General features: G+C 38.6%; 1 protein-coding gene across 2 annotated transcripts in view; it reads right to left on the bottom strand.

Annotated features, from left to right (window-relative positions):
- Positions 1-22,413, bottom strand: part of LOC138064245 (ubiquitin-like-conjugating enzyme ATG10) — a 94,116-nt gene that overhangs the window by 16,160 nt on the left and 55,543 nt on the right. For both annotated transcript variants that reach the window (XM_068925945.1, XM_068925946.1), the window contains one exon: positions 15,742-15,839. In XM_068925945.1, coding sequence (XP_068782046.1) covers positions 15,742-15,839 — 98 coding nt within the window. The remainder of the gene's footprint in view (positions 1-15,741; positions 15,840-22,413) is intronic.

The raw sequence follows: 22,413 nt of genomic DNA on the forward strand, positions 1-22,413 counted from the left end.
GGGATGCTACCCAAGATTGAATGTGACTGAGCGCTGGCAGCACAACAGCTTACTGTTCGTTAGCTGAGCAACTAGAACCATCCGTGCACATTTTCTGAGCTACCTTAGTTGTGAGGTTAAAGTCGCGAGCTTACACCTCTTTCACTGAGGTTCACATTAGATAGTGTGCCTGAGCCTTTTGCTACAGCAAAAAGAAACAGGCTACGCTACAGGCTCCCAGAGGACTGAAAAACACTTCAGTTTAGCAGCACCTTTCTCTATGTGTTTGTCAGGGATGTGTCTGTCAGGGACGCGAAGACTTGATCAGCTGTCTTTCACCCGTTCTGATATCGTTTATTAATGAAACTGGACTGTCCTTTCCGAGGTCACAGAGATTTAAAATGTAAAAACATAACTTCCTCCCCTATCTTGTGCAGGGCCTATAACACAGTGAAATGTTAAACATGAATCTGAACAATGGCAAAAATCGGGTAGTTCCTAAGTACAAGCGTAATTAAGTACAAAACTTCCATTAGATTGGATTACGTCGGTTTATCTAGCAGTGCACGTAGGAAATATTATCAATGTTAGATCTAAATTAAAAATAAACATTACTTCAGGTAACGGGTAATTGGCTGCAGGTAGCTGTACTGTGTTCTGCTCTTCTCTTCCTCAGCTAGCAGGTATTTTGTTGTTGGTACATCTCTTGAAACAGCACCATTTATTTTCTCTGTCATAACTGGAGCTCTTCGAGTAGTAATGGCTTCTATTTTCTCCAGTGCTACATTAAACTGCCACAGAGCATCCATCATAACATTTATGGCCTCTCCATTTATGATAGTGCAAGGGATTTGTGTCCAAAACTACCACTGCCTTCATCCTGTTTGCATGATGTTGCTTTGAGAAAAATCATTCATGGAGGGATGTCCAAACTTTCATGCAGAATACTACTACTGAAGGCCACGGCTAGCACCAGTCATTTGCTAGCAGTGTTCTAGCAGTGTTCAAAATCCCAGTCATTGGGTCAGAAGAAGGCAGGATTAATGAAACTTGTTCCCCTTAATCTCTTTCATTTTGGGAAATGCAAATAGTGATGCAATAAATAAAATTGCACGCCTTCCTCTTTTCACCATCTTAGAATTGTTAGGTTTAAAGTCAAGCCACCAATTTTTATTCATGCTTACTGAAACTAATGCCCATTTTTAAGTTAAAATCCTTCACCCAAGCTTATGATACTACAAGCACTTTATGTTCTTGAATTCACAAGCAATCTCCTTCTCATTCTTTATTTTTATATATGTCAATAATAACTTTTTGTTGGGGGGGGGGGGGGGACACATACTGCTCATTCATAGAGAAACTCATAAAATTTTGTTCTTCAGATTGTCTGCATTGTTCCCCGACCAAACAATAATTGTGCACTTGAGGAACTTCAAGCACATTGAACTTAAGGTCAATGGGATTACTTTATGCTTAAATCACACATTGCTAATGGTAAGGAGTTAAAAGGGAGCAATATTTTTACAAATGAGAGCTAGGAAGACTCTAAGCCTGAGCAGTGAAGCCAAACGAGCACAGGCGCACGTTATGTTTACAAGGCCCAGCAGCAGTGCTTGCAGAGGCAATGGGACAGCAGCAGCAGCGGGCAACAGAAGGTACTCAACTCTTTCTCTCTCTCTCCCTTTCACTTTCTCTCCCCTTCTTCTTACAGAAAATGAAGAAACCGTTTCTTCAATAATGGAATTACTGCAACAGAAATTCCATTACTATAGAATCACCATGTAGCAGAAGCAGCATTTTTAAAGGAGCTGCAATTACACACGGAACTTCTGTCATCCTGATAGAAGCTATAGATCATAGTAACAAAGCTATTAGAATACTAATTGTATAGGCTCTTTCATTCTACTGACAGAGGTTGCAACATTTCTATTGAAACAGCTGTTTCATAAATATAATGTTTTAGTAATAGGACTGGTATTGGTTACAGAGGAATGATAATTGAAAAAATATTCAGAGAGTGCAAAATGGCTGGTGAAAGAGATGTGCTTCTGTAATGGCCATCCACTCTAACAAAGCCTAAAAAAAGCTCCTTTTGAGGGTATGGGATACCATATATAACCTGGAACAGGAAATACATTTATAGTTGTCTCGATTTCTATTTACAAACAGAAGCCAAGTCACGCTACTGATATAACTGAGCAAAGTTCCTAGAACTTTGCAGCAAAACTCACAGAAGCACTCCCACTGCTGAGCCCTCTGAAGATATAAAAACCTACTTCTATCTGTAATGGGTCAGAAGAATGACTATGAAAGTGCAACTACTGCTGTTCTTCTGCATTTTCTTAGATAATCAAAATAAATCTGCAATGGTACTGAGCCGGGGAAAACTTGAAGGGACCCTGCTGAGACAAAAAAAGGGAAAACTAGACCCAAAAAAGCAAAACTGTCATTACTGAACCACTATTTGGAGGAGAAGGCTGCAGAGAGTTTTTGATTTATGTTCAAGTTCTTCTTTGCAGCGGAACAGTTACAATTGTCTTTTTTATTCCATATATCGGCTTCCTGTGTATTACCAAAGACATACCAACTAAGTTTAGCGACAAGTAAGGTTGTATTAATACGTTTATTACTACTACTAACCCCATACAGCCAACTAAGGTGGAGAAAAGTGAGCTGGACACTATTCTTTCTTCATGCACAATCAAGTATGAAGGCCAAGTTGAAGGGGCAATTAATCAAACTGCTGCAGTTTTTCCAAGGAAAATTGGGTTGCTTTAGCAGATTTTGCAACACAAACATAAGAGGGTGCTTAATGCAGCCAGAATTTCTGTAAGATGAACCACACCTACCACTTCATACCTGCTGCTTCAAACCCATCAAGGCTAAGAAGGTGGAAATGCAGGTTCTGAAGGAACAATCACATCACAGTACAAATTGACACTGTTCTTTTCATAAAGGACGCATTAAAACCCAACTGTCATTAAGCCTGGCTGATCACAGCCAGAATGCAGCCTTTTATCTACAGCTTGCTAGAAAACTTCGTCTCTGCCTTTGGACAGAGCTCCATGATCACTATGTTCCACTCAGACTTCAACTCTGTTTTGCTAACTTACTGCTACTTATGTTGACAGCTGCAGCTTCTGCTGAATGCTGCACTTGTTCTTTTGTCATCCAACTGCAGATGCATTCATCAGTCTTGCTTTTCCACTTTTAAAGCTATTAGAAGTATCAGAGTACATCCAAAAACAAGAATAACACCCCATCCATGAACTTTGAAGATAGCTATGCTTCTCCTGTGTAACGTACAGTGCAATTTAGAAACTCACAGACAAACCGTTTACCAGAAATAAAGTGTTCTTAATAGTGGCAGATGACACACTTGAAAGAAATGGGTGTAAAACAGAAGTTTTACAATCTTTAGGTCCTTCCTATTTTACATGGATTGAAAACATAATAACATTCTTCCAAATAGTGACTAGGAAAATGATAACAACAGAAAAGAATGCCGTAAGATCTAACGTGCAGATGCATTTTTGTGCAAATCTAACTTATTATTGCAATATTTTGATACAACAGAATACAAAATGTACAACAGGTAATAAACAGATAACCAAGACCTATTTCATATTGCATCCCCCAAAATCAGCTCACCTGCATGATTCTAGAATACTTACAGTTTGGAGGAGAATGTGATCCTTTTTTTTTTCAATATATATAAAATATATATTTATTATTTAACATCTAACACAGTATCCTTGAAAGGTGAACCTAAGAGTTACTGTAGGATGAGCATAACACTCATCAAGAGTCAAGAATAGCCAACACTGCTGTTTTTTCTGCAAGTCTTTCATATATATATATATTGAACCAGCTTTGAATTATTAAATTTAAGAATGAGAAGAATCAAAGCGCTAGGTGACGCTCAGATAAAACTATGTTTTAAAAGCCTAAACTGCTCTGAAGCATGTAACTTGCAGTTAGAATTCTTCAAGAAAATTCTATAGCTTAAAATTGGCAGGTCCGTAATTATATTGTCACAATTGGCAATTCAGCCATTTTCGCAAAAAATAAACAGATGATTCTTTTTCCATGCTTGCCAAAATAAGATTAATTCAGTTGTCACCATTTTAGCTATCTAGCATATAGGCTTAATTAATTACTATTTAAAATCTGTTCTGAAGTTAAGAGATTCATCTATGGTGCAAAACTGAAAGATCTAACAAGCTGTGGAAGTATGGAAAAGATGAGATTGGAGCCAGATTTCCTACTCTGATTAAGAAATAATGAGTTAAGAGGAAAAAAATATTTCCACATTGGCATTTGAAAAATACACCCCAAAAGGGTTTATTTTATGATCCAAGGAATTCCTGGACAAACAGATATTGGGAAAAGAGATCTCACAAGACTTTTGAGCTTAAAATGTTGTAACCAGCAAATGAGATATATTCCTACGTCCTCTTTACAGTTTATCAAGAAGGTAATACGACTGATAGCTGTAACAGAGTCATAAGACAGACAGCTACCACAAGGTAATGAACGGAAAGCAGATTTCTGCTGCAGCAGAGCAGTAGAACACTAATTTAACTATATCAAACATAAGAAGGCAATGAAGTGTCAATAGAGGCGTGACTGAGCCCTCATTTTGAGCTTCAGCCAAAAGAACGCTTTCTTTGTTTCTTTCTCCCGTATAGCACTAGGTGATCGTGTTCCTCTCCTCCATTTAAAGCATTATATACTGCCTATTACTTGAAATAACTTTTGCTGGACCAGTAGTCTGAACTGCTACTGAAACTGAAAATCCTATGTTCTTGCACAGGCACTGCAAGACTGTCAATATGAGTGGTAATTCTCCTAATGATAGACACAAAATAAGGCTACAAACATTGTGCTGCGTAAAAGTCAGTCTATTGTTAGCTTGCCCTAGGCACTTAAGGATCTCTACACACAAGTCAGTAAAGAGTCACATGTTTCAACTGGGATTAGTAACAACCAGCACAGTGAACGCTGGCACAAAAAAGGTAGACAACAGGAAATGCCAAAGGGACACCAAAACGATGTCCTGCAGGGCTGAAGTGCCTGTCTCAGGATTGCAGCTAATGGCTTTCACGAAACTGGGATTCAGAGTTGAAAAAAGACTTTCAGTACATTAGTGTCTCTGTCCATAAAGGACTGAAGTATTGAGCAGTCTTGAGAGCTACAGCTTGAGGCAGCTTGAACCCACAATTCCTGTAGGAGCCATATCTATAGTCTGCAGAGCATTTTGGGTAGTCTCTCTCTCTATTCTCTAATTAGGCTGTCAGGCAGCCAGAAACGTAATACACCAAAAGAAGGACCAAAAAGGGGCTTTGATTGCCTTTGCAGCTTTAAGGATCCTCAGCTGGTTTTGTGAGCTTGCAGTTTGGCAGCGGACAGCAGAACTCAGGCCTGTCTTGTCACATGTGACTGCTCTAACCAGCAGGACAGAATTAGGCTTCTTCCTGCCTGCTCTCCTTCTGCATCTACGGATTTTGAACAGCTGGCTGCACAGTAGTCCTGTCTTAGTAGGAAGCTTGGAAAGAGTTTCCTCCCAGGACATCCTCCTCGTTGCCAAAGAGGCAAAACAAGGAAACATCATAGGCCATTCTCCTGGATGCTATCTCTTTAACACAACTACAGGGTCTTTGATAGTAAGGAGAGTCTTCCAACAACTGTGGTATTACCAAACCAACACCTCTTCTTCCTCAAGGCATTCTGAACAGCTTTGTATACAAGTCTGATTACACAGAGCAAACTTATCTCCTTCAACAAATTCATTTTCTTTTTTGAATCTCAGACTTACGAATAGAAGTGCCCTTCATCAGACCAGTGGCCATCTAGCGATGGATTCTGTCTCCAACAGGGACAGTGAGAAAGGCTATTTTGGGAAAGCACCCAAAAATGCCCCAAGACCCAAAGTCTGGACACTTTGCGGTTCACTTCCTTTGTATTGCTCCAGCATGTTGTATTAGGGATGTTGGAGGGTACCCTCCTGGCTACTGGTAACTTTGTACCCGTTTATGGGCAAGTGGTCTCACGAATTTGTCTAAATGCTTTTGAACTGCTGATACCATCTGCTTTCATAACTTGGTAGGATAGGTGCTTAGGCATAAATTGTTTTCTGTTAACATGGGTACTTTACTTCCATTTAAATGGCACCTTCAAATCTTTTTTTTTTTTTTTTTTTTTTAAATAAAATACCTGCCAAAGGGCTTGACTAAAAATACTTGTTGCAGAAAATAAAAAGGAAAATAGTTTAAAAGTTTTCAATAACTTGAGTCATATATGATTTATATGATCTTCACTTCCCTCAAATTGTGCAATCCACGTTGAGGGTTTTTTATCATTTTTCCTGAAAACACTGAATAAAGAGGAATGTGCAGTAACAAGCTTCATTCTAATAGTGAATGGTGGAGGTCCACAGAGCTTCTAAGAGGTCTGTTAGAAGTCACTGCTGGGTTGAGGCAGAAGAGCAACCCACCACAGCCTACATCGAGCAATGTCAGCACAGGGAGGGAATCCATTACTAGAAGTCCTTTCACAAAATCTCTACTAGTGAAGCTCCGTGGCACACTACCGTGGAAGCAAAACCACTGCTAGAGAAATTATCTCCCAGACTAAATGGAACACGTACATGGAAACAATTTTTCCACAAAAGTAGAAAAGAATCAATACAATCAATATTATTATGTTGCAATTCATTCAGTTAATTACATAGCTGTGTGGAAAACATCGTTAAATCTCCATTTCAGAATACCTATCGACTCAAGTAACAACAATACTACGACTTGATATTCTACCCTAAACTGCGCACAAGAAATTGGCAAGAATATCCTACCTCTTTTTATCTCCACATGTAAGTTATCTGTTAAGCTCTGTGTGTATACTACATTGTTTAGTACAAGTCCATCAACTGGGCTTTTGCCTCCCATGGAAGCAGCGGACTAGCCTTCGGCTCGTAAAGTGTTTAACATCATACTGAGAAACACATAACTAAACTGTAGGGCAGCTATACACTATGAATTAGTGCTTAGTTTCAAAATAAAACCTATTTTCTAGGTTGTACAATACCATTGCTTGGTTTAAACACAGAAGTTCAATGTATCACAGGAAATTTTACTTAGAAATAAATATTCACCTAATTTGCCCATTCTTAAGATTTTTCCCTCTGAAATAGCTTTCTAGTCTATGCTGGGAAGACTTCCTTTCCTGAGGAAGTTGTACCAATAATTTTCCAAAAATATTAGGAGGGGATCCATAGCAACTGTTGATATGACTCAAAGTGATTTAAAAGCGATCTTAGCAACCTTCTGTTAAGATATACTGTACACAGCCTCCCCCACTTAGCAAAATCCCACAATATGGCAAGAAAGACTTGTATGTCTAAGAATAGCTACCTACACACATTTTTCAAGATGACTGAGCCATAATGATTTAAATCTTCCCTACCACAGCTTCAGCAAGATGTGCCTCTATAACACTGTATCAGTGTTCTCTTCAAAGTTTTGAATCTCTTTCCCTTTTTTTTTTTTTTTAAAAAAAAAAAAATCACACCATTAACATCCCTGACATTTCAGAAATAATGTTTATTGATTTTTCTGTTAACACTGCTATAAATTAAGTGATGTAATGGACAGGATTATTGAAGTGCTATAAACAGTATGTCTTTCAGTTTCTTAATTACATATTGAAAAAGAGCAGACCCTGGATTAATATAAAAATAGTATAGTTCTGTGCTGTTATTTGGGAAGTTTAGCTCTGGATGACTACTTTTTATATGACAGGATGGACATATAACAGGGATAATAGGACAACTGCCTGCAAAGTGTCAAATGGAAGAAGAAAAACACCTAATCCAGATGAAATCAAGAAATAAGTGTTGGAGAAAAAAAAAAATCAGACACAAGAATCAGTGGTATGAAAGCTTAAGATCAGTAATTCATGCAACAGAGTTGCTAACTTAATCCCCTTTTGAAATATAAATGCTATTAGTAAATGCAAACAGCTTTATTAGTCGTAGGTGAGGACTCAAAAAGGGGCTGAATGCTGTCTTTTTAGAAATGCACTAATATTTCAGAGAAATTCATCACTTTTCCATTAGATGATCTGAACCTGAAGATGCATGAACAATGCAGGATGAAAACGGCATAATCATCTTCAGCCCTCACTCAATCAGCATAGCTATCAACAGCCCACACCTTTTTATTTTAAGGGTTATACAAGGTCAGCCTTTAAGCTGACTTGAAGCGTTGTGGAGAATCTTTTAATAGATCACCATATAGACAACAGTGATAGTCCACATAGACAACAGTGATAGTCCACATTTAAGAATCTACTAGAGAGGCTGCCGAATGGCAGGAACACACCAAAGGAGAAATAAACTTTGAAGGGAAGTGTTTTTTCCAGAGATCACTATTCCTTAGGTTAGACCATTAGGTTTACCTTTTCTGTACTGCCATGAAAAAGAGAGGCTCATGAAAAAGAAATTTTATGAGAAGAGAGAGTGACAAAATACAACCAATGCAATCATAGGAAACTTCTCATTCAAAGAATCCCAAAGCTTTTTGCACCCTTTTGGGAGCAGAATTTCAGGTTAGCAGAAGATGAGATTTTATATAATTTTGAGAATTAGATTTGCGGTGTCCTCACAAACTACTGCATTTACAGTCAGTGTCACAATGCTCTCAATGTCATTTTTGGAGTGTCAGCAAAACACTAAAGCAAGTAAAATACTGATCAAATACTGGCTGGCAAAACCAAAACTGAGGTACCATACAAGAAACATCCCTTCCTGCAGCTGGGAGGAGTGCCTCACAGACAGAGTTCGAATGCACGTTTTGATAACAGAGATAACGGGATCTGAACAGGTCTTGGGTTAATTGAAAGAAAAAAAAAAAGGGGGGGGGGAGGGGAAGAACATTCTCTGTGCTTCCAGTCTTTCGGGAGTCCTGACTCTCGGATTACTTTTTTAGATAATTTCTGCAGGATTTTCAAGTCACCAAGCTTTCATTCTTGTTTTATTGGGCAGTTTTTCAACTGTTGAGCCTCCTGTAACAAGGCAATTTCATTTCTGTCCTTGGATGTTTGATTTTACATTCCCTCATCACTAAACATTGATTAAGCCTTAGCACATATACTTGACTGCGCTTATAACTTTGTTTTCTCAGGAGAAGGTCAGGGTTTATGACACCATTATACTCTTAAAACCAAGTTTTTTTGGCAATACTTGGTACTGGCTGTGATCAAGTTGCTCTTCACCAGCTTTTAAAATTCTCTTGCTAGTTTGCTTCAAGAGAGGAAAAAATAAACGAGACATGGATTGGCACAAGCAACAAGAATCAAAAATGGACCATGGCACAAGCCATTAATGGGCTTATGTGTAAAATCCTTATTTATGCCATAAATTAATTATGTTAATTCTCTCCCAGAAAAATCCTGCATTTCTGCCACTGGGCATGTGCATAAACAACTAAATCTTAAAAAGATTGACCAGTTTATGGCCTATGCCCTGACATAACTCCTAGAGTACATCTGTTGCAGCCACGTAGGCATTCACACAGCGAGCCAGCCAAATCAGGTCTTGCACAAAACATATCAAAAAGAAACATGAGATGGCAGTTATACCTCCCCCCACACTCTGCAAGAGAGTAGAGAACTCATCTGAGACAGAAGAGACCTAGATTCATATTTCTTTTCTGCCCGATTTAGAGTAAGTCTCTTAACTTCCTAGGAGAGCAGCTCACCATTGACCTACATGGTATTCTGAGGTGGGAGTCTCCCGTTCTCCCCTGTTGAAGTTGTTCTACTTAGTATACATTTTTATAAATATCTATCAGGACAAAAAGAGGATGAAAATGACTCCTGCTTTAACCCATTTTCCAATCTGGTAAATACTTTAATATTTTATAGCAAGTCTCAGAAGGTCTTTGTGAAATAAACAGATCTTTCTAATAGGTAACTGTTTGCATCACCAATCCGGTGCCAGTTCACACTCTCCGGAGAAACTAATGACTTAACTGAATGTGAAGGCTACATTATTGTCTTTGTCTTTGGACGCAGCTGCTCCAAAATAGGTTTGAATCACCTGGCCGGTCTAAGATAAAAATTTTTGCACTGCTGATGCATATTCCATACCCATTCTCAGCAAAAAGGGCTTCAATGTTGAAGACTGTCATCTCAGCATCTTTTCCTAGACAATCAGTTATCTTAGAGTTTGAAAAAAATGTAAACATGAATCAATTAAGACATATTAGCATCTCTGTTTAGTTTTTTTTAATTTATATTTTAGAATAGTTCAACTATTACTTGAAAGGCTAGCTGTTAGATATACTTTAAAACTTTCAAGGCAGCTTTACCATTATGTGCAATAAAACATGTAGCTTATATGGAAGTGTGTATATAGTTAACATGCCTGATGAATTAGTTATTACGCTCTTAAGTCTTCATGATTTTCAGGCAAAAACTTTGAAAAGCAGCTCTCTAACAATTAGAGGACAAAATCTGACAACCTCAGGTACTTAAGGTCTCTGTACTTCCAGCTTCTACAGCTAGGAACAAATATGATGTAACCTGAGGCCAGAAGGTCTGGCTACAATCACACAGTCACCTTCAACTTCTGCACATCTCCATTCATGCTGGGGGATTTTTCCACTACGATAAAAGGTAAAATACAGCCTTTAGAGAGGAAGTAAACTTTAGCAATCATTGTTTTTTACATTGCTAGTTGTTAAATTATGCACTACTCTGTGGTAAAGTATATTTGCCTTTAAAATCAATAAGATTTCTCCTCCTTCATTTCAAATGTATTCTCTGCTGTCCTTTCTGTTTTTGAACCTTTTTCTTATTCTTGTAGATTTTTTTTTTCCCTCCTTTAAATCATCTTGTCATTTAGCAGCTCACCATGGCACTTTTGGACTGTTGCCAACTCACTATGTCTCTAGTAATATCATACCTAGAATTTAATGTGGTGGATCTGCTGTTCAGTTAACACAAAGACGAATCATTGTATTTGAGCTGTGTTACACAATGCCACTATGTATTTACCTAAAACTGCACTGGACTCCTCTGCTGAATATCAGAGTATCAAACACATGTCTCTCTTGCTGCCATCTACTCCCCTAAGAACCTACTTCATCTTTTTCTTTTCTAGACTTTTCTTCCCGTTTACCATATTTTTCTTTTGGCTGGATACATTTGCTTGAGTTTTTGGAGAGTTCTGCTTTTTTTATTTTCCATTAGTAACTGAAATCTCTCCAGGATCCTTAATATTATTTTTATATTCACTCTATTACAAATTCTCTCAGTTTGCCATACGAATCTTTTTTTCCCCCCCTCTCCCAAACATCCAGATTTCTTATTTACTATTAAGGCAGATACATAACTGGCTCAATAAATACTTTTAAAAAGCAACACAGTTTGCAAAAAAAAAAAAAAAAAGGGAACAAGAGAACAGTGCCCTGGGAGGGCTGACAACCAGAGAAGCCCAAAGGTTATCCAGAGCACTACCACACTGGATGTGGGGGCTGGCATTCCAGTCTACTGTAAACTGAAAGGGAGAATTCAAGTGAGGGACAACCAAGGAAAGCTCTGTCTGTTTGCAATTCAAGAAAGGTTACAACAAGGACGTGGAAAGAAGCTTCTTGTAAAGAGCACGTTTCTAGCATCCACTAATCCAAAAAGGGGAAGAGACACTCTTCTGAAATAGGTAGAGAGAAAGAACTAATCCAGGATATCCTCAAAAGCACTCACCAGGTTCCAGGTAAACTATTTAGGACACAGGCATGCAACATCTCAACCCCCTTCCTAACTCTTTGTAAAAGAAGCTAAAATCAGAGTTGGCAACGGTTCTGAAAAGCAACAGTAATCCATAAATACTCCTTAATTTTCCTGTCAGTGCAGAATTAAGCTACTTCCAGCTCACACAGATCTTACCAGGTGTGCTAAATTGATGTCATTATAAGCCATCAGGAAATACCCACAGAGACCTGTAGCAACATTTAGAAGTTTTGTTAAACAGCTGTGTGTTATAATTGATTTGTATTATTTAAAACAGCTAAAGCAAGTTATCGCCGGATGTAGAAAAGGGATGACTGAAGACTCTAGGGAGATTTAACTCAGAAGAAAGCCAATCACTGGAACTTCATTTGAGCGTTTTAAGATTATTACTAGAGGAAGTGCAATTAAATCATCACCATTTATCAACTATCATTATAAAATACTATGCAACCTTATCATATTAATTTATTTATGAAAAGGTAACTAGCTGACTTCTGCTTATAGCAATAAAAATAATCTAGTCAGTAAGAATATTTGCACACACTGCCCCTGAAAATGAGCATGACTTTCCACAATAATAAAAAGCAACCAAAAAAGTTAAAATATTACCTAAATACTGTAAATCATATTGGCAATTAATGCTAAACTCTTTGGAGCTTAGGCAATGTCTCAATTCCTGATCTCAGGCATGTTTTACGGTGCGGCCAAAATACAGCTGTATCGCAAATGTGCAAAAGCAGGGCACCCACATTTCACGAAATACAGAAACCTAAGTTCCCAAAGAATTAGAGCAGGACATTGAAGCTGTGGGACAAAAAAGCACCTCAACATGACTATTTTCCTAATTGGTCTGCCAACTATTGAATCAAAGTACAAAATCAGCCCTACCTAAAAGTGAACTGACATTATGCATTGACCGTGGCTTGCTCAAATTTTCTTCCGTGCGGTGAATTGTTTGTAGAATTTAAATGTTGTGCTCTATTTTGGGTATCCTAAACTTTCTCTGACTGCTGTTCATGTGCACTGAGAGTTCAAGCCTGATTTGGTAAGTCTGCACAGTGACTTCCACTACACAGTTTGTGTCCCTGGGGGCAAAGCCTAACCCATATAACAAAATGGGTCAGCAAAAAGCAGAAGGGGAAGAGAAAACTCGGTATTTCACTTTAGAACTCTGATCCATTTGGGGAAAAAAAGTCTTGTAGCCCTAACTCTTGTTTTGATCTGAGCCTTGTAGGCTACTGTGTACAGTATGTTTTTATTATCTTTTCTAATTCCTTTGAGAATACTCTGATTTTTACTGCTGTTTTATATTTGATCTGGCATATGTATCTCTCAATTTACAAGGGAAAGGGTTTGTTATACCAGTGGTTTCTGGCACTGAAAATACGATTGGCACTGCTAATTGTACTGGTGCTCTCCTCACTCTCTGATTCAGCTCCAGAGACGTACACTTCCACAAACTATGCGCTGCCTTTGTCTTATCACTTGACTGAATGACCATGAGCAAATGCACCCTCACTGCCTGGTGCCTTTCTGCTTTGGTCTAAAATTAAAACTGTAGACCTCTTAAAGCTGCTTTCCCGGAGGCTCTCTCTCGCAGCCATGTGGGAAAGCACATTTCCAAACCAGGAATGCAGCTGGGGCCTTTGGACCAAGTTCAATACTGATGTAAAGGAGGCTAACGTCACTGAAGTAGATGGAATTCAATGGCCTTAAGCCACAGGTACATGGCCTTCAGGGAGCAACAACTACACACAAACCCGTTGATAGCATGAAAAACATAGAAATAAAGTTAAATAATTCTAAATTATATAACGGAATTACTGGAGGATCTTAACTTCTCTAGCTTCTACCTGCCAGCATTTCCAACGTTATGCCATCAGCCTGAGGCACAGTCTATTATTCTGGGAGAAACAGTTTAACTTAGTCCGTAATCTCCCTACTTAAAAGTTACCTTAATGTGATGTTCAACAGTATTTTACTGCTACAACTACATTAATTTCTACAAAATGTTTTCCTAATATCTTAGTTTCTATTTGCCACTGTACTCACAGGGGCTGAACTGCCTCTGGAGAGGTGCCACAGAGACAACAGGTTCAGCATACCACACATTTTACCACTCATAAAACTTGTTTCTGCAAGCCTTTAGATGTACGTATCTCGTACACATCTTTAGTTATTAGATGCATGATAGTTTTATTTTACTGCTCCTTAAGAGGTAAAAATAATTTCTGGGTGGGAGTGACCTGGTTTTCCTTTTGGCTTCCATCACTCTGATTTTACACATTCCACACATATTATTTATGCTTTATTCTCTGTAGTATTGTATTATGATTTATTACCTACACCAAGCCATAGGTTCTTGTAGTGCTTAGCCGACAGACAGAAAGAGAGAGAGCCTGAATGTGGCTTCAGGCCACAGGAGAACATCGGAGAGCAAAGAGACGGCACAACGCTTCTGGAGCGCACATAGCAGATTCTCCTATACTTTTTTGCAGGTGGGAGTATAGTCTATCCACAAGCCAAAACAGCTCAGCTAAAAATACCAGAGATGTTAGCCCTAAAGGATTCCTAGCATCTGATAGCAGGGTCACGGGTCTCTTTGTACTAGGAATGCAAGAAGGTGGATGTAATGAAGGCAAAGTTAATTGAATATTTTTTTCTCTTTATGCAGTAGTCATGTTTTAGCTATAAATCATCAATATCAGCTATAAATCATAAAATTTTAAACTGCAATATCTTCTTGTGGAGAAAGTTATTTATCTGCTACCAAACGGTACTATTTTATTAAAATCTAATTTGCTCATCTTCCTTCTGCAGAAGGCAAGTCTGATAATTAATAGTGTATTTAAAGGTATGTATTAAGGAGAATCTGCAAACTCACAGTTAAGCTTAGAAACGCTCAGGAAATATCAGACCACCAATGCCTATTAGGTTCTCAACAAGCTATTGTCATACAAATAATAGTTTGTGGCTGCAAAAACATGAACACTGCTTGTGTTCCCATGATTGAGTATCATTTACAAATAGGCACCCTGTAATTAGATTGTAGTAGCTGAATTATGGAAACACCTATAGACCTCAATTGAGATTACTTCCCTGTTGTGCCAGCTGCTATTGTGTGCCTGAAAACAGCTAAGAAACATCAAGAAGCCGATGAAGGAAGGGGTAGGAAGAAAGGAGACATCCTTATCTCCATCTGACAATGGAAAACTCGGACCTGGAGACTCTCTGTTCTTTGTCCAAAGTTGCACTGGAGGCCTGGAGCTCAGTGAGGAACTCAGAGCAACCAACTCAGCTCTGAGCCATACCCCACTCTGTCTATGTGCAAATACGACTGTTTTCAAGACAACCTTCATCACAACTCTGGGAACAGTACATAAATTACTGAAATAATCTGATGACTTTAAAACCACTTTAAATAAAAGTGATTTGATTCACTCTAAAAGAAGGTAGTGATATCACAAACTGTTTACTCATCTGCTTTTTCTTGTGTTCATTAACTAATGATTCTTAAGCACATTAGTCAGCAATAATTATTTGATTGACAGAAACATTTTTTTTCCTTCAATCCTAAAGATTATTGCAGGCCTATTTAAAATTGAAAATTACACAGTCTTTTTGGTTCATAGACAGTCTGTGAAATGTTACAGTAATATAATTTACTTAGGCAAGTCTACTATTATACCCATATTTACCCAAACCAAAGATTATTCAGAGATCATCAAAAATGTTCAGGGTTAGCTTAGGAAAAGTATTTTAAATGAGTGAGACTGCCTCATTTAGTCTTAGAGGGTGAACACTGATAACATCTTTAAAATCCAGGCTTAAAACTACTGTTGGTAACAGGCTCAAAACAGCCTCAGTTGGACTTTTATATATCTTATTTGTGTCCAGGAGGGAAACAAGACCATTGAGGATTCCAGCATATATTGCATTCATCAATTTCGTAAAGGACGAGTGGCTTCTCACCTGCTGTGTAATAGTGTCCCAGGGCCCCTCCAGCAGCCGAGCCTGGTAGCATGCATGAACGCTTTTCCATATTTCATCCAGAGTTAAAGGCCTACCATCTGCGGGGGGAGAGGAGAACAACCACACACATTCAAAACTCTCAAGCAGGATATGTCACAGAATACCAACAGCAAACCTGAAAATACTGATTATTTGGAGGCAGATGAAATAAAAATAAGAGCAAAACATGGTTGAGCCAGTTCTGGCCCCATAACTTCCCAACAGCATTGCTCAAATCCCGACTGCATGTGCCGTCTTTCTTGAGCTGAATTTTATAGCATTGTTGCATCAGGTTTTTATCTGTAATGTCAGAATTACAGACTAGTGTCAATCACTAAAAATAAGTATGTCCATTTTGCCTCAATATTTGTTTTTGACGAACAACAACAGAAGATTTTGATACATTTTCAATAAGTAGCTTCTTCTTGGCATTTATCAGGTGTCAGACACCATTATTTTATGATAAAGAGTTTTATTCCACTGACATCTTCATGTCTGTAAAATGAACATACAATTAACATTTGAATGCCATGTTTACATATAAGTTGAAACCAGCTGCCTAGCCTCTGTTTCATCTTATTTTCTACATACATTTATAAAACAGCACCAAGTTCTGCCCTTACATAAGCACTACGTAGCAGAAACATTAAGATATGAGGCAAATTAAGCATCTGAGAGGCAAGCAGAATATTAAATAGCTATACTTTGCCATCCTCAAGAACATGATGCTTCTTAAGACATGTATGCTCTCTCTTCTATGATGGCAGATATCAAAGCTATGCTGGGGATGGTCTAAAGTTTACTAAGAATTTTGCTACAACAATTCTTAGAGCATAAGTTAACTTTGGAAGTATTTAATAGTGCTCAGATCATCTTCTGTGTGTACCTAGCACCAGCTGGCACGGATACTTGCAATTTTCCATGTTTTCTAGTCAACCTGCAAAGGGAATTCAATGCAAATCCAAATGCAAAATCTAGAACACCACAGATGTATAACATTCAAATGCAAAATTTGATTTACCACTCTGGATTTTGTTCTGTGCATCTTTCTTTGTATCTGTGCATTTTTACAGTGATACTTGAGCAAACTGGATGGATTACTCAGACCCTAACCATCTCATTTATTGAAATGATCATAAACATTTGAAATACTAGTCCTATTTTAGTTAAAAATTACCTGAGTTTCATCTTTTCCTCATGGATTTTATTTCTTCATGTATGAAAAATAGTACATCTCCCATCACATCTCAGGATAAAATTACTTTCATTTCAGAGAAAGCAGAAATAAATCTGAACTCCAAGTGTGGAAACACTTTTGCATCGGAGTGAGATCACAGTCAGTAAAATACTCAATTGTTAATACACAGTAATTGCAAAGTTTCACTCAGGAAAAAATAACAGCGATCGAGGCATGTGGATTAAATTTCCCTAAGTTAAAATTCCCTAAATTTCGGATTTGAATTTCCTGCACTACTTTCAAAATATTTCACTAAACTTAAAATCAGTTTAAAGTCATCTGTTTTTTAAAACTGAGTAAGGTGTCATACATGCTTCCAAGTATTGTGTTCCTGGAAATTTTTGCTGAACTGACTAGCTCAGCTTCCTGGAAGATGTAAGGACAGCTGCAGCAGGAAAGAATAAGTGACCAATACCTAAAACGGACACAAAGGTCAGCTACATGGCTGGGAACTGCAAGACCCTTGCAAAAAGAGAGGGGATGGATGGGCAGCTTCCCCATCCTCTTCTACAGCATGAAGACTTGAAAGTATGGTGGTTTCTCTCTTAAGAAAAAAACAAAACAAAACAAAATAAAACAACTGCGGTCCCAAATGGCTGATGGAAGGATTAGTATGCTACCAAGCATGTGGGGAAGAAGGGGGAAAGTGTGAAAGTTTGGAGTTTTTGTAGTCTGTTCTGGTTTTGTTCTTGTTTCTCTGTCAGAAGATAAGGATGGCTGATAAAGGAAACATATTTCAGGTAATCTGGCTGGAGGTCTGTTTCATGTTTTAAAACTCATTGGTTTGTGTGAATTGGGTCATCTGCTTAGGATGATGGACATTTTATCACCCTAAGAAATTCACAAGCTCCCAGATCTGCACAGATCACACTTGCATATTCTTTGGGCACTTTGAGGCCTTCTTTTCCCAGGGCTGCCAGCATTCACGTGTTTAGCAGCCTTCTTACACATTCTTGCAGCCCACTGAGACCTCAAATATCCAGCTGAGCTGACACAGTAGTCTGTAATTGTTGCTGCTAGCAACAAGGGGCCACTGTGGCACCTGCTGAGCCAAGCAGCCTCTCTGCTTCTTGTCTCATTGCTTCCAGTGATGGAGTTGAACTCAAATAGCACAGGCAGAAAAAGAAGGCGATAGCAGCATCAAGCAAAGAGAAATGGCAGAAAGGAAAGGTGCAGACTTCAGATTCACCCAACAGTGTATTTATTTATCATCTACCCACAATGACACAGCTGCCGAGATGTTTGCAGCTCCATGTCTTATTCTGGGTATAGCTGGGAACAGGTGTGCTGACATAAGTGAAACTTTGTGGTTATATATACGTTTTGTATAATCCAACCCATGAACTAATTTACAGATTGCCACATAGAGTGAAATGAAATGTATGCCAGCCAGCAATAACTGCTTGTGTGTTGTGCCTGATTTGCTATACCTTTGTCTGAAATTCCATGCCTGTAAAGCCACAAAGCTGGCATATGACACCTCCTCAGCTCATTACTAACTCAGGCTCTACAAAATGCAGACTCTGATGCAATAAACTTGACATCTACCAGGCAAAAAAAAGGCCAAAAGAGACTGGGAAATAACTTTTTTTTTTTTTTAAGAGAAATGAGCTAAAGGATGGGAGTCAAGAACTCCAAAATATCAGTTCTGTCTCAAGCTCACTATGTGGGCTTGAATCAAGCAGGTCATCTGCCTCAATAGTCAGGCAAGAGTAACAATGGTCTTTCTACCAGAGACTCAGATTTTCATTATTTAAACTTTCTTGAATATCACAAACTGTTCTGGGAAAAGCCTCTTGATACTCCACTTGGGGTTAACTCATTTCTACCAGCAGGAATAAAAAATAGCTAACAAGCGGATGGCCGAGTGCCCCATCACAGCAGCAGTGCGTGGCATTAAGACTACAGGAGTTGCACAGTCCCAACTGACTTGGCACCTTCATTTCTGTAGACAGCAGAAATTCTTCAGGCATACAAATTTCAACTAGATTTTCACAGAACTTCACTGCAGGCTTCCCAAGCTGCTGTATTATATTTTCTTGTCATTTACTGATGGGTTTTAATAATTTAATAGATTTCTAACTAAAGTTTGTTGGTTTGTCTTTTTTTTCACATTATTGCACAGTTTGACCTCCACTTAGATTACAGCCCAGTATCAAGTTTCATGATCCAAACCTTAAAAAATGACTATTGAGAATTTTGGTGAAATGCTGCACAAATCTATCTGAGGCTTCATTCTGGCATACTTTCCAGATACTAGCATTTTCTACTCTTAAGAAACCATTGCCACACAAGAAAAAACACCCTTCACAGCTTAGGAGAGTATTTGATGACACAAATTATTCAATTGTTTTATGTTTGAAGCCATGACAAAGCCAGTTAACGTGGGACAGCTATGGATAGCATCGTGGTCTTAAGAGTAGCTACTTTTTCTGAGAAAGGACATAATGGTTACATGCTTGTGAGTTCAGAGAGTAAGTCTGATTTCTGGAAAAGTGCATCAGTCAGGCCCAGTACTGCTATGAATACAGGCAGAAAGTCATTCCTTCATGACTGGAGGAAGCTGCATTACCTTAGGCCTTCTCTCTCTAACTACTTTTTAGCATGGCTTTTCCTGGCAGGGACCTATACATCAGAGAGCCAGGCTATAGCAGGTCAGCTCGAAAATCCTATTCCTTCTTTTTCTTCTGAGGGAGTGAGGCTGCCATCTGTAGTGATTCCCATTAGTCCTGCTCTTTCTTTCCTATGTTTAGCTAGCATTCACGATTCTTCCTCTACCCTTGTAGGGAAAAGAGGAAGACGTGTTAGTTAAACTACTCTTTTCGTGACACGCAGGGTGCTTCCTGAAGGATGCCCATGCCCACCTATAGTTGCGTTGCTGCCAGCTGCCTGTCAGTGCAAGGGGTGCTGGAATGGATGGCTTTAAGTTGATAACGGTTCAGAAAAGACCAAAGTTTCTTGACATCTTAAAGGCTAAGAAAAGGGGAAAATTACTCCACTGATTAAAGAAAGCTTACTGGACCTAGCCCAGCCCATCTGGCTGATGCCAGCATCTAAGGGGAAGGCTAATTGCCTATACCATCTGTCTCTAAGAAGGCTAATTGCTGACATCAGATCTCAGTGGGGGGGGGGAGAGGGGGGTTCATGCATTTCTTCAGCTACCTATTTGGTAATCCCAGAAGCCAGAGACAGAAAGAAGGTCTCCCATTACTGAAAGGCAAGGCAGCATGAGACTGACTTTGGAGAAGACAGACCTGCTCTGAGACTCTGAGGTACTGAAGACCACTGTCTTGAGCTCCTAACTGAGTGGGTCTACAGTAAGCTCCCCCTGAAGAATATATGCTTATGAACAGTATCATGAGTTACTGAAAAAAGTCTTTTACATGTGTGCATATATATGTGCTCTAAAAATATCTTCTTGTATCCTAATGTTCCCAGATATTTTTTCAGACAGAGGCATCATATTTAATCATTATTTTAGCTGAAAGTATTTTTCCATGCACAGAACAAGGCCTTCCTTATAAATCACTCCCCAGAGACTACCAAAAAGTTTAAATGGCATTTGAAATGTTTTAGTTCTATTGCAATTCAAATTTCAAACCTTTTCCCTGCACTACCTTACATATCAAACTTCCTCTGAAAAAAAAAAAGAAGTTTAAAGATGAATTCCAGAAAAGAAGTTATTTCATCCAAGTTAGAAAGAAGTAGGGATACGGACACAATACAACCGTCTATTTGCAGGAAGGACTGATCTGTAATGTTTGAGCACAATCATTAGCAGAGAGGAGGGAAACCTTTATGTCCTCACTGACGCAGGCTTCTAAAGATGCCAATCATGCTGATGCAGCAGTGGATCACAGGAAAAACTCCACAGCAATTATTTTGGAAGCCTTTTTTCTAGGAGAGACTGCCAGATACAAAGTAGTCTGTGAAAACTGGACTCAAATACCATGCGAGAAAGGAAGGTTTTAATTGTTCTAGAACAGTTTTTAAAGAGTCTATTTGGAAGACCACAGATTTGGACAGGCTGGCACCAGTTGCTATTATAACATACAAAGTGAGGAAGTGAATACTGCAAAACATGCAAAACTATTTAGTCAGGTTGAACAGAAGAATTATTATTTCCTAGGCTGGCCTCGAGGCGTAGTGGCCACTTAATGTAGAGCCAGAGAGGAAGTAGAGTTTAGAATTCAAACTCTGTGCCCTGCTGCTGGGGAAGATATGACAGAGCAGGGCTGTGGAAAAACGGGAAGGGTTATAGCTCACCTTCACCTCTCACAACTCACTCTTAATTAGCATGAGGAGCAATATGAACAGGATTCAAGGGAAACCACAAACAGCTTATAAGAGGGTTGGAAATAACCCATTCTGTTAACTTAAGCTATAAACAATAGTAGGAATTTAGATTGTGAAACTGATGTAGGTCTCAGAGGAAGATTTTCCCCCATCTATTTCAGATAACGGATGCCATGAATATTACTAGATGTCCAAGAAACAGGTGAAGGGGTTATCACAGGAAGACTATTAGCTTTCTAAAGAAAAGACAAAAATCTCAGGGCATTACCCACTCTTCTTCATATTAGATCCAAGGCAAGACAAAAGGTTCTTTGCCTAAATGTCTCAAGTGATTGCGAGTGACCATGACCTGTATATCCCTGAAAACCTCATGTTGGGATCTTCAAATAGCACTGTACAGACACTAGGTAAATAATTTGCAGTGATGATAGAATTTTTCATTTGCAAAAGTAAACTATGCAGAATTACAATGAAAGAATACTAGCTGAACACCTTCTTGGAAAAGTACTTACTGCCAGCGTTTTGTATCCTTCTCCCTTAAAGGGTCAGAGAATATTAAATGTTAAAGAGGACCCAGGTGATTATGGGAATTAAAACAAAAAAATCCTTGTTTTCCATTTTGAAAGGTTCCCAAGAAATGTTTTAAAATGTAATTATACTTGTAGGAACAATTACAGTTTTGTACTGTGAGGGGAGCTGTTGGCACATATTAAGATTGTGCATTAGATCATCCACTAGCTTCTGTAATATCCACTTCCAGCTATAAGGAGTCATGTTTCAACACCTCCGATTCCCTGATGCTGACAAGCTAAACAACTTGTTTTGTCTCTGGGAGCTCTTCTCTGGTGATTAACTGCTTATGGTGAATACTAATTATATGAAAGTACAGTACAGTAGAAATCGTGTCCTATTTCCTCTACCTGCAGCATCTCCATCCCCTTGTGTAGAGACAGTGTACTGTTAATTCAGCTAAACCCAAGACGAAGACATTTTTCAGTACCACAAATAGGTTAATCTGCCTCCTACAGCAAAACTTTCTCTATCCTTCTGTCTGCACAATAAGTTTAAATGCAAAATATTGCACATATTTGTAAATGCCT

This window comes from Struthio camelus, chromosome W, assembly GCF_040807025.1.
Source record: "Struthio camelus isolate bStrCam1 chromosome W, bStrCam1.hap1, whole genome shotgun sequence".
Classification (NCBI taxonomy): domain Eukaryota; kingdom Metazoa; phylum Chordata; class Aves; order Struthioniformes; family Struthionidae; genus Struthio; species Struthio camelus.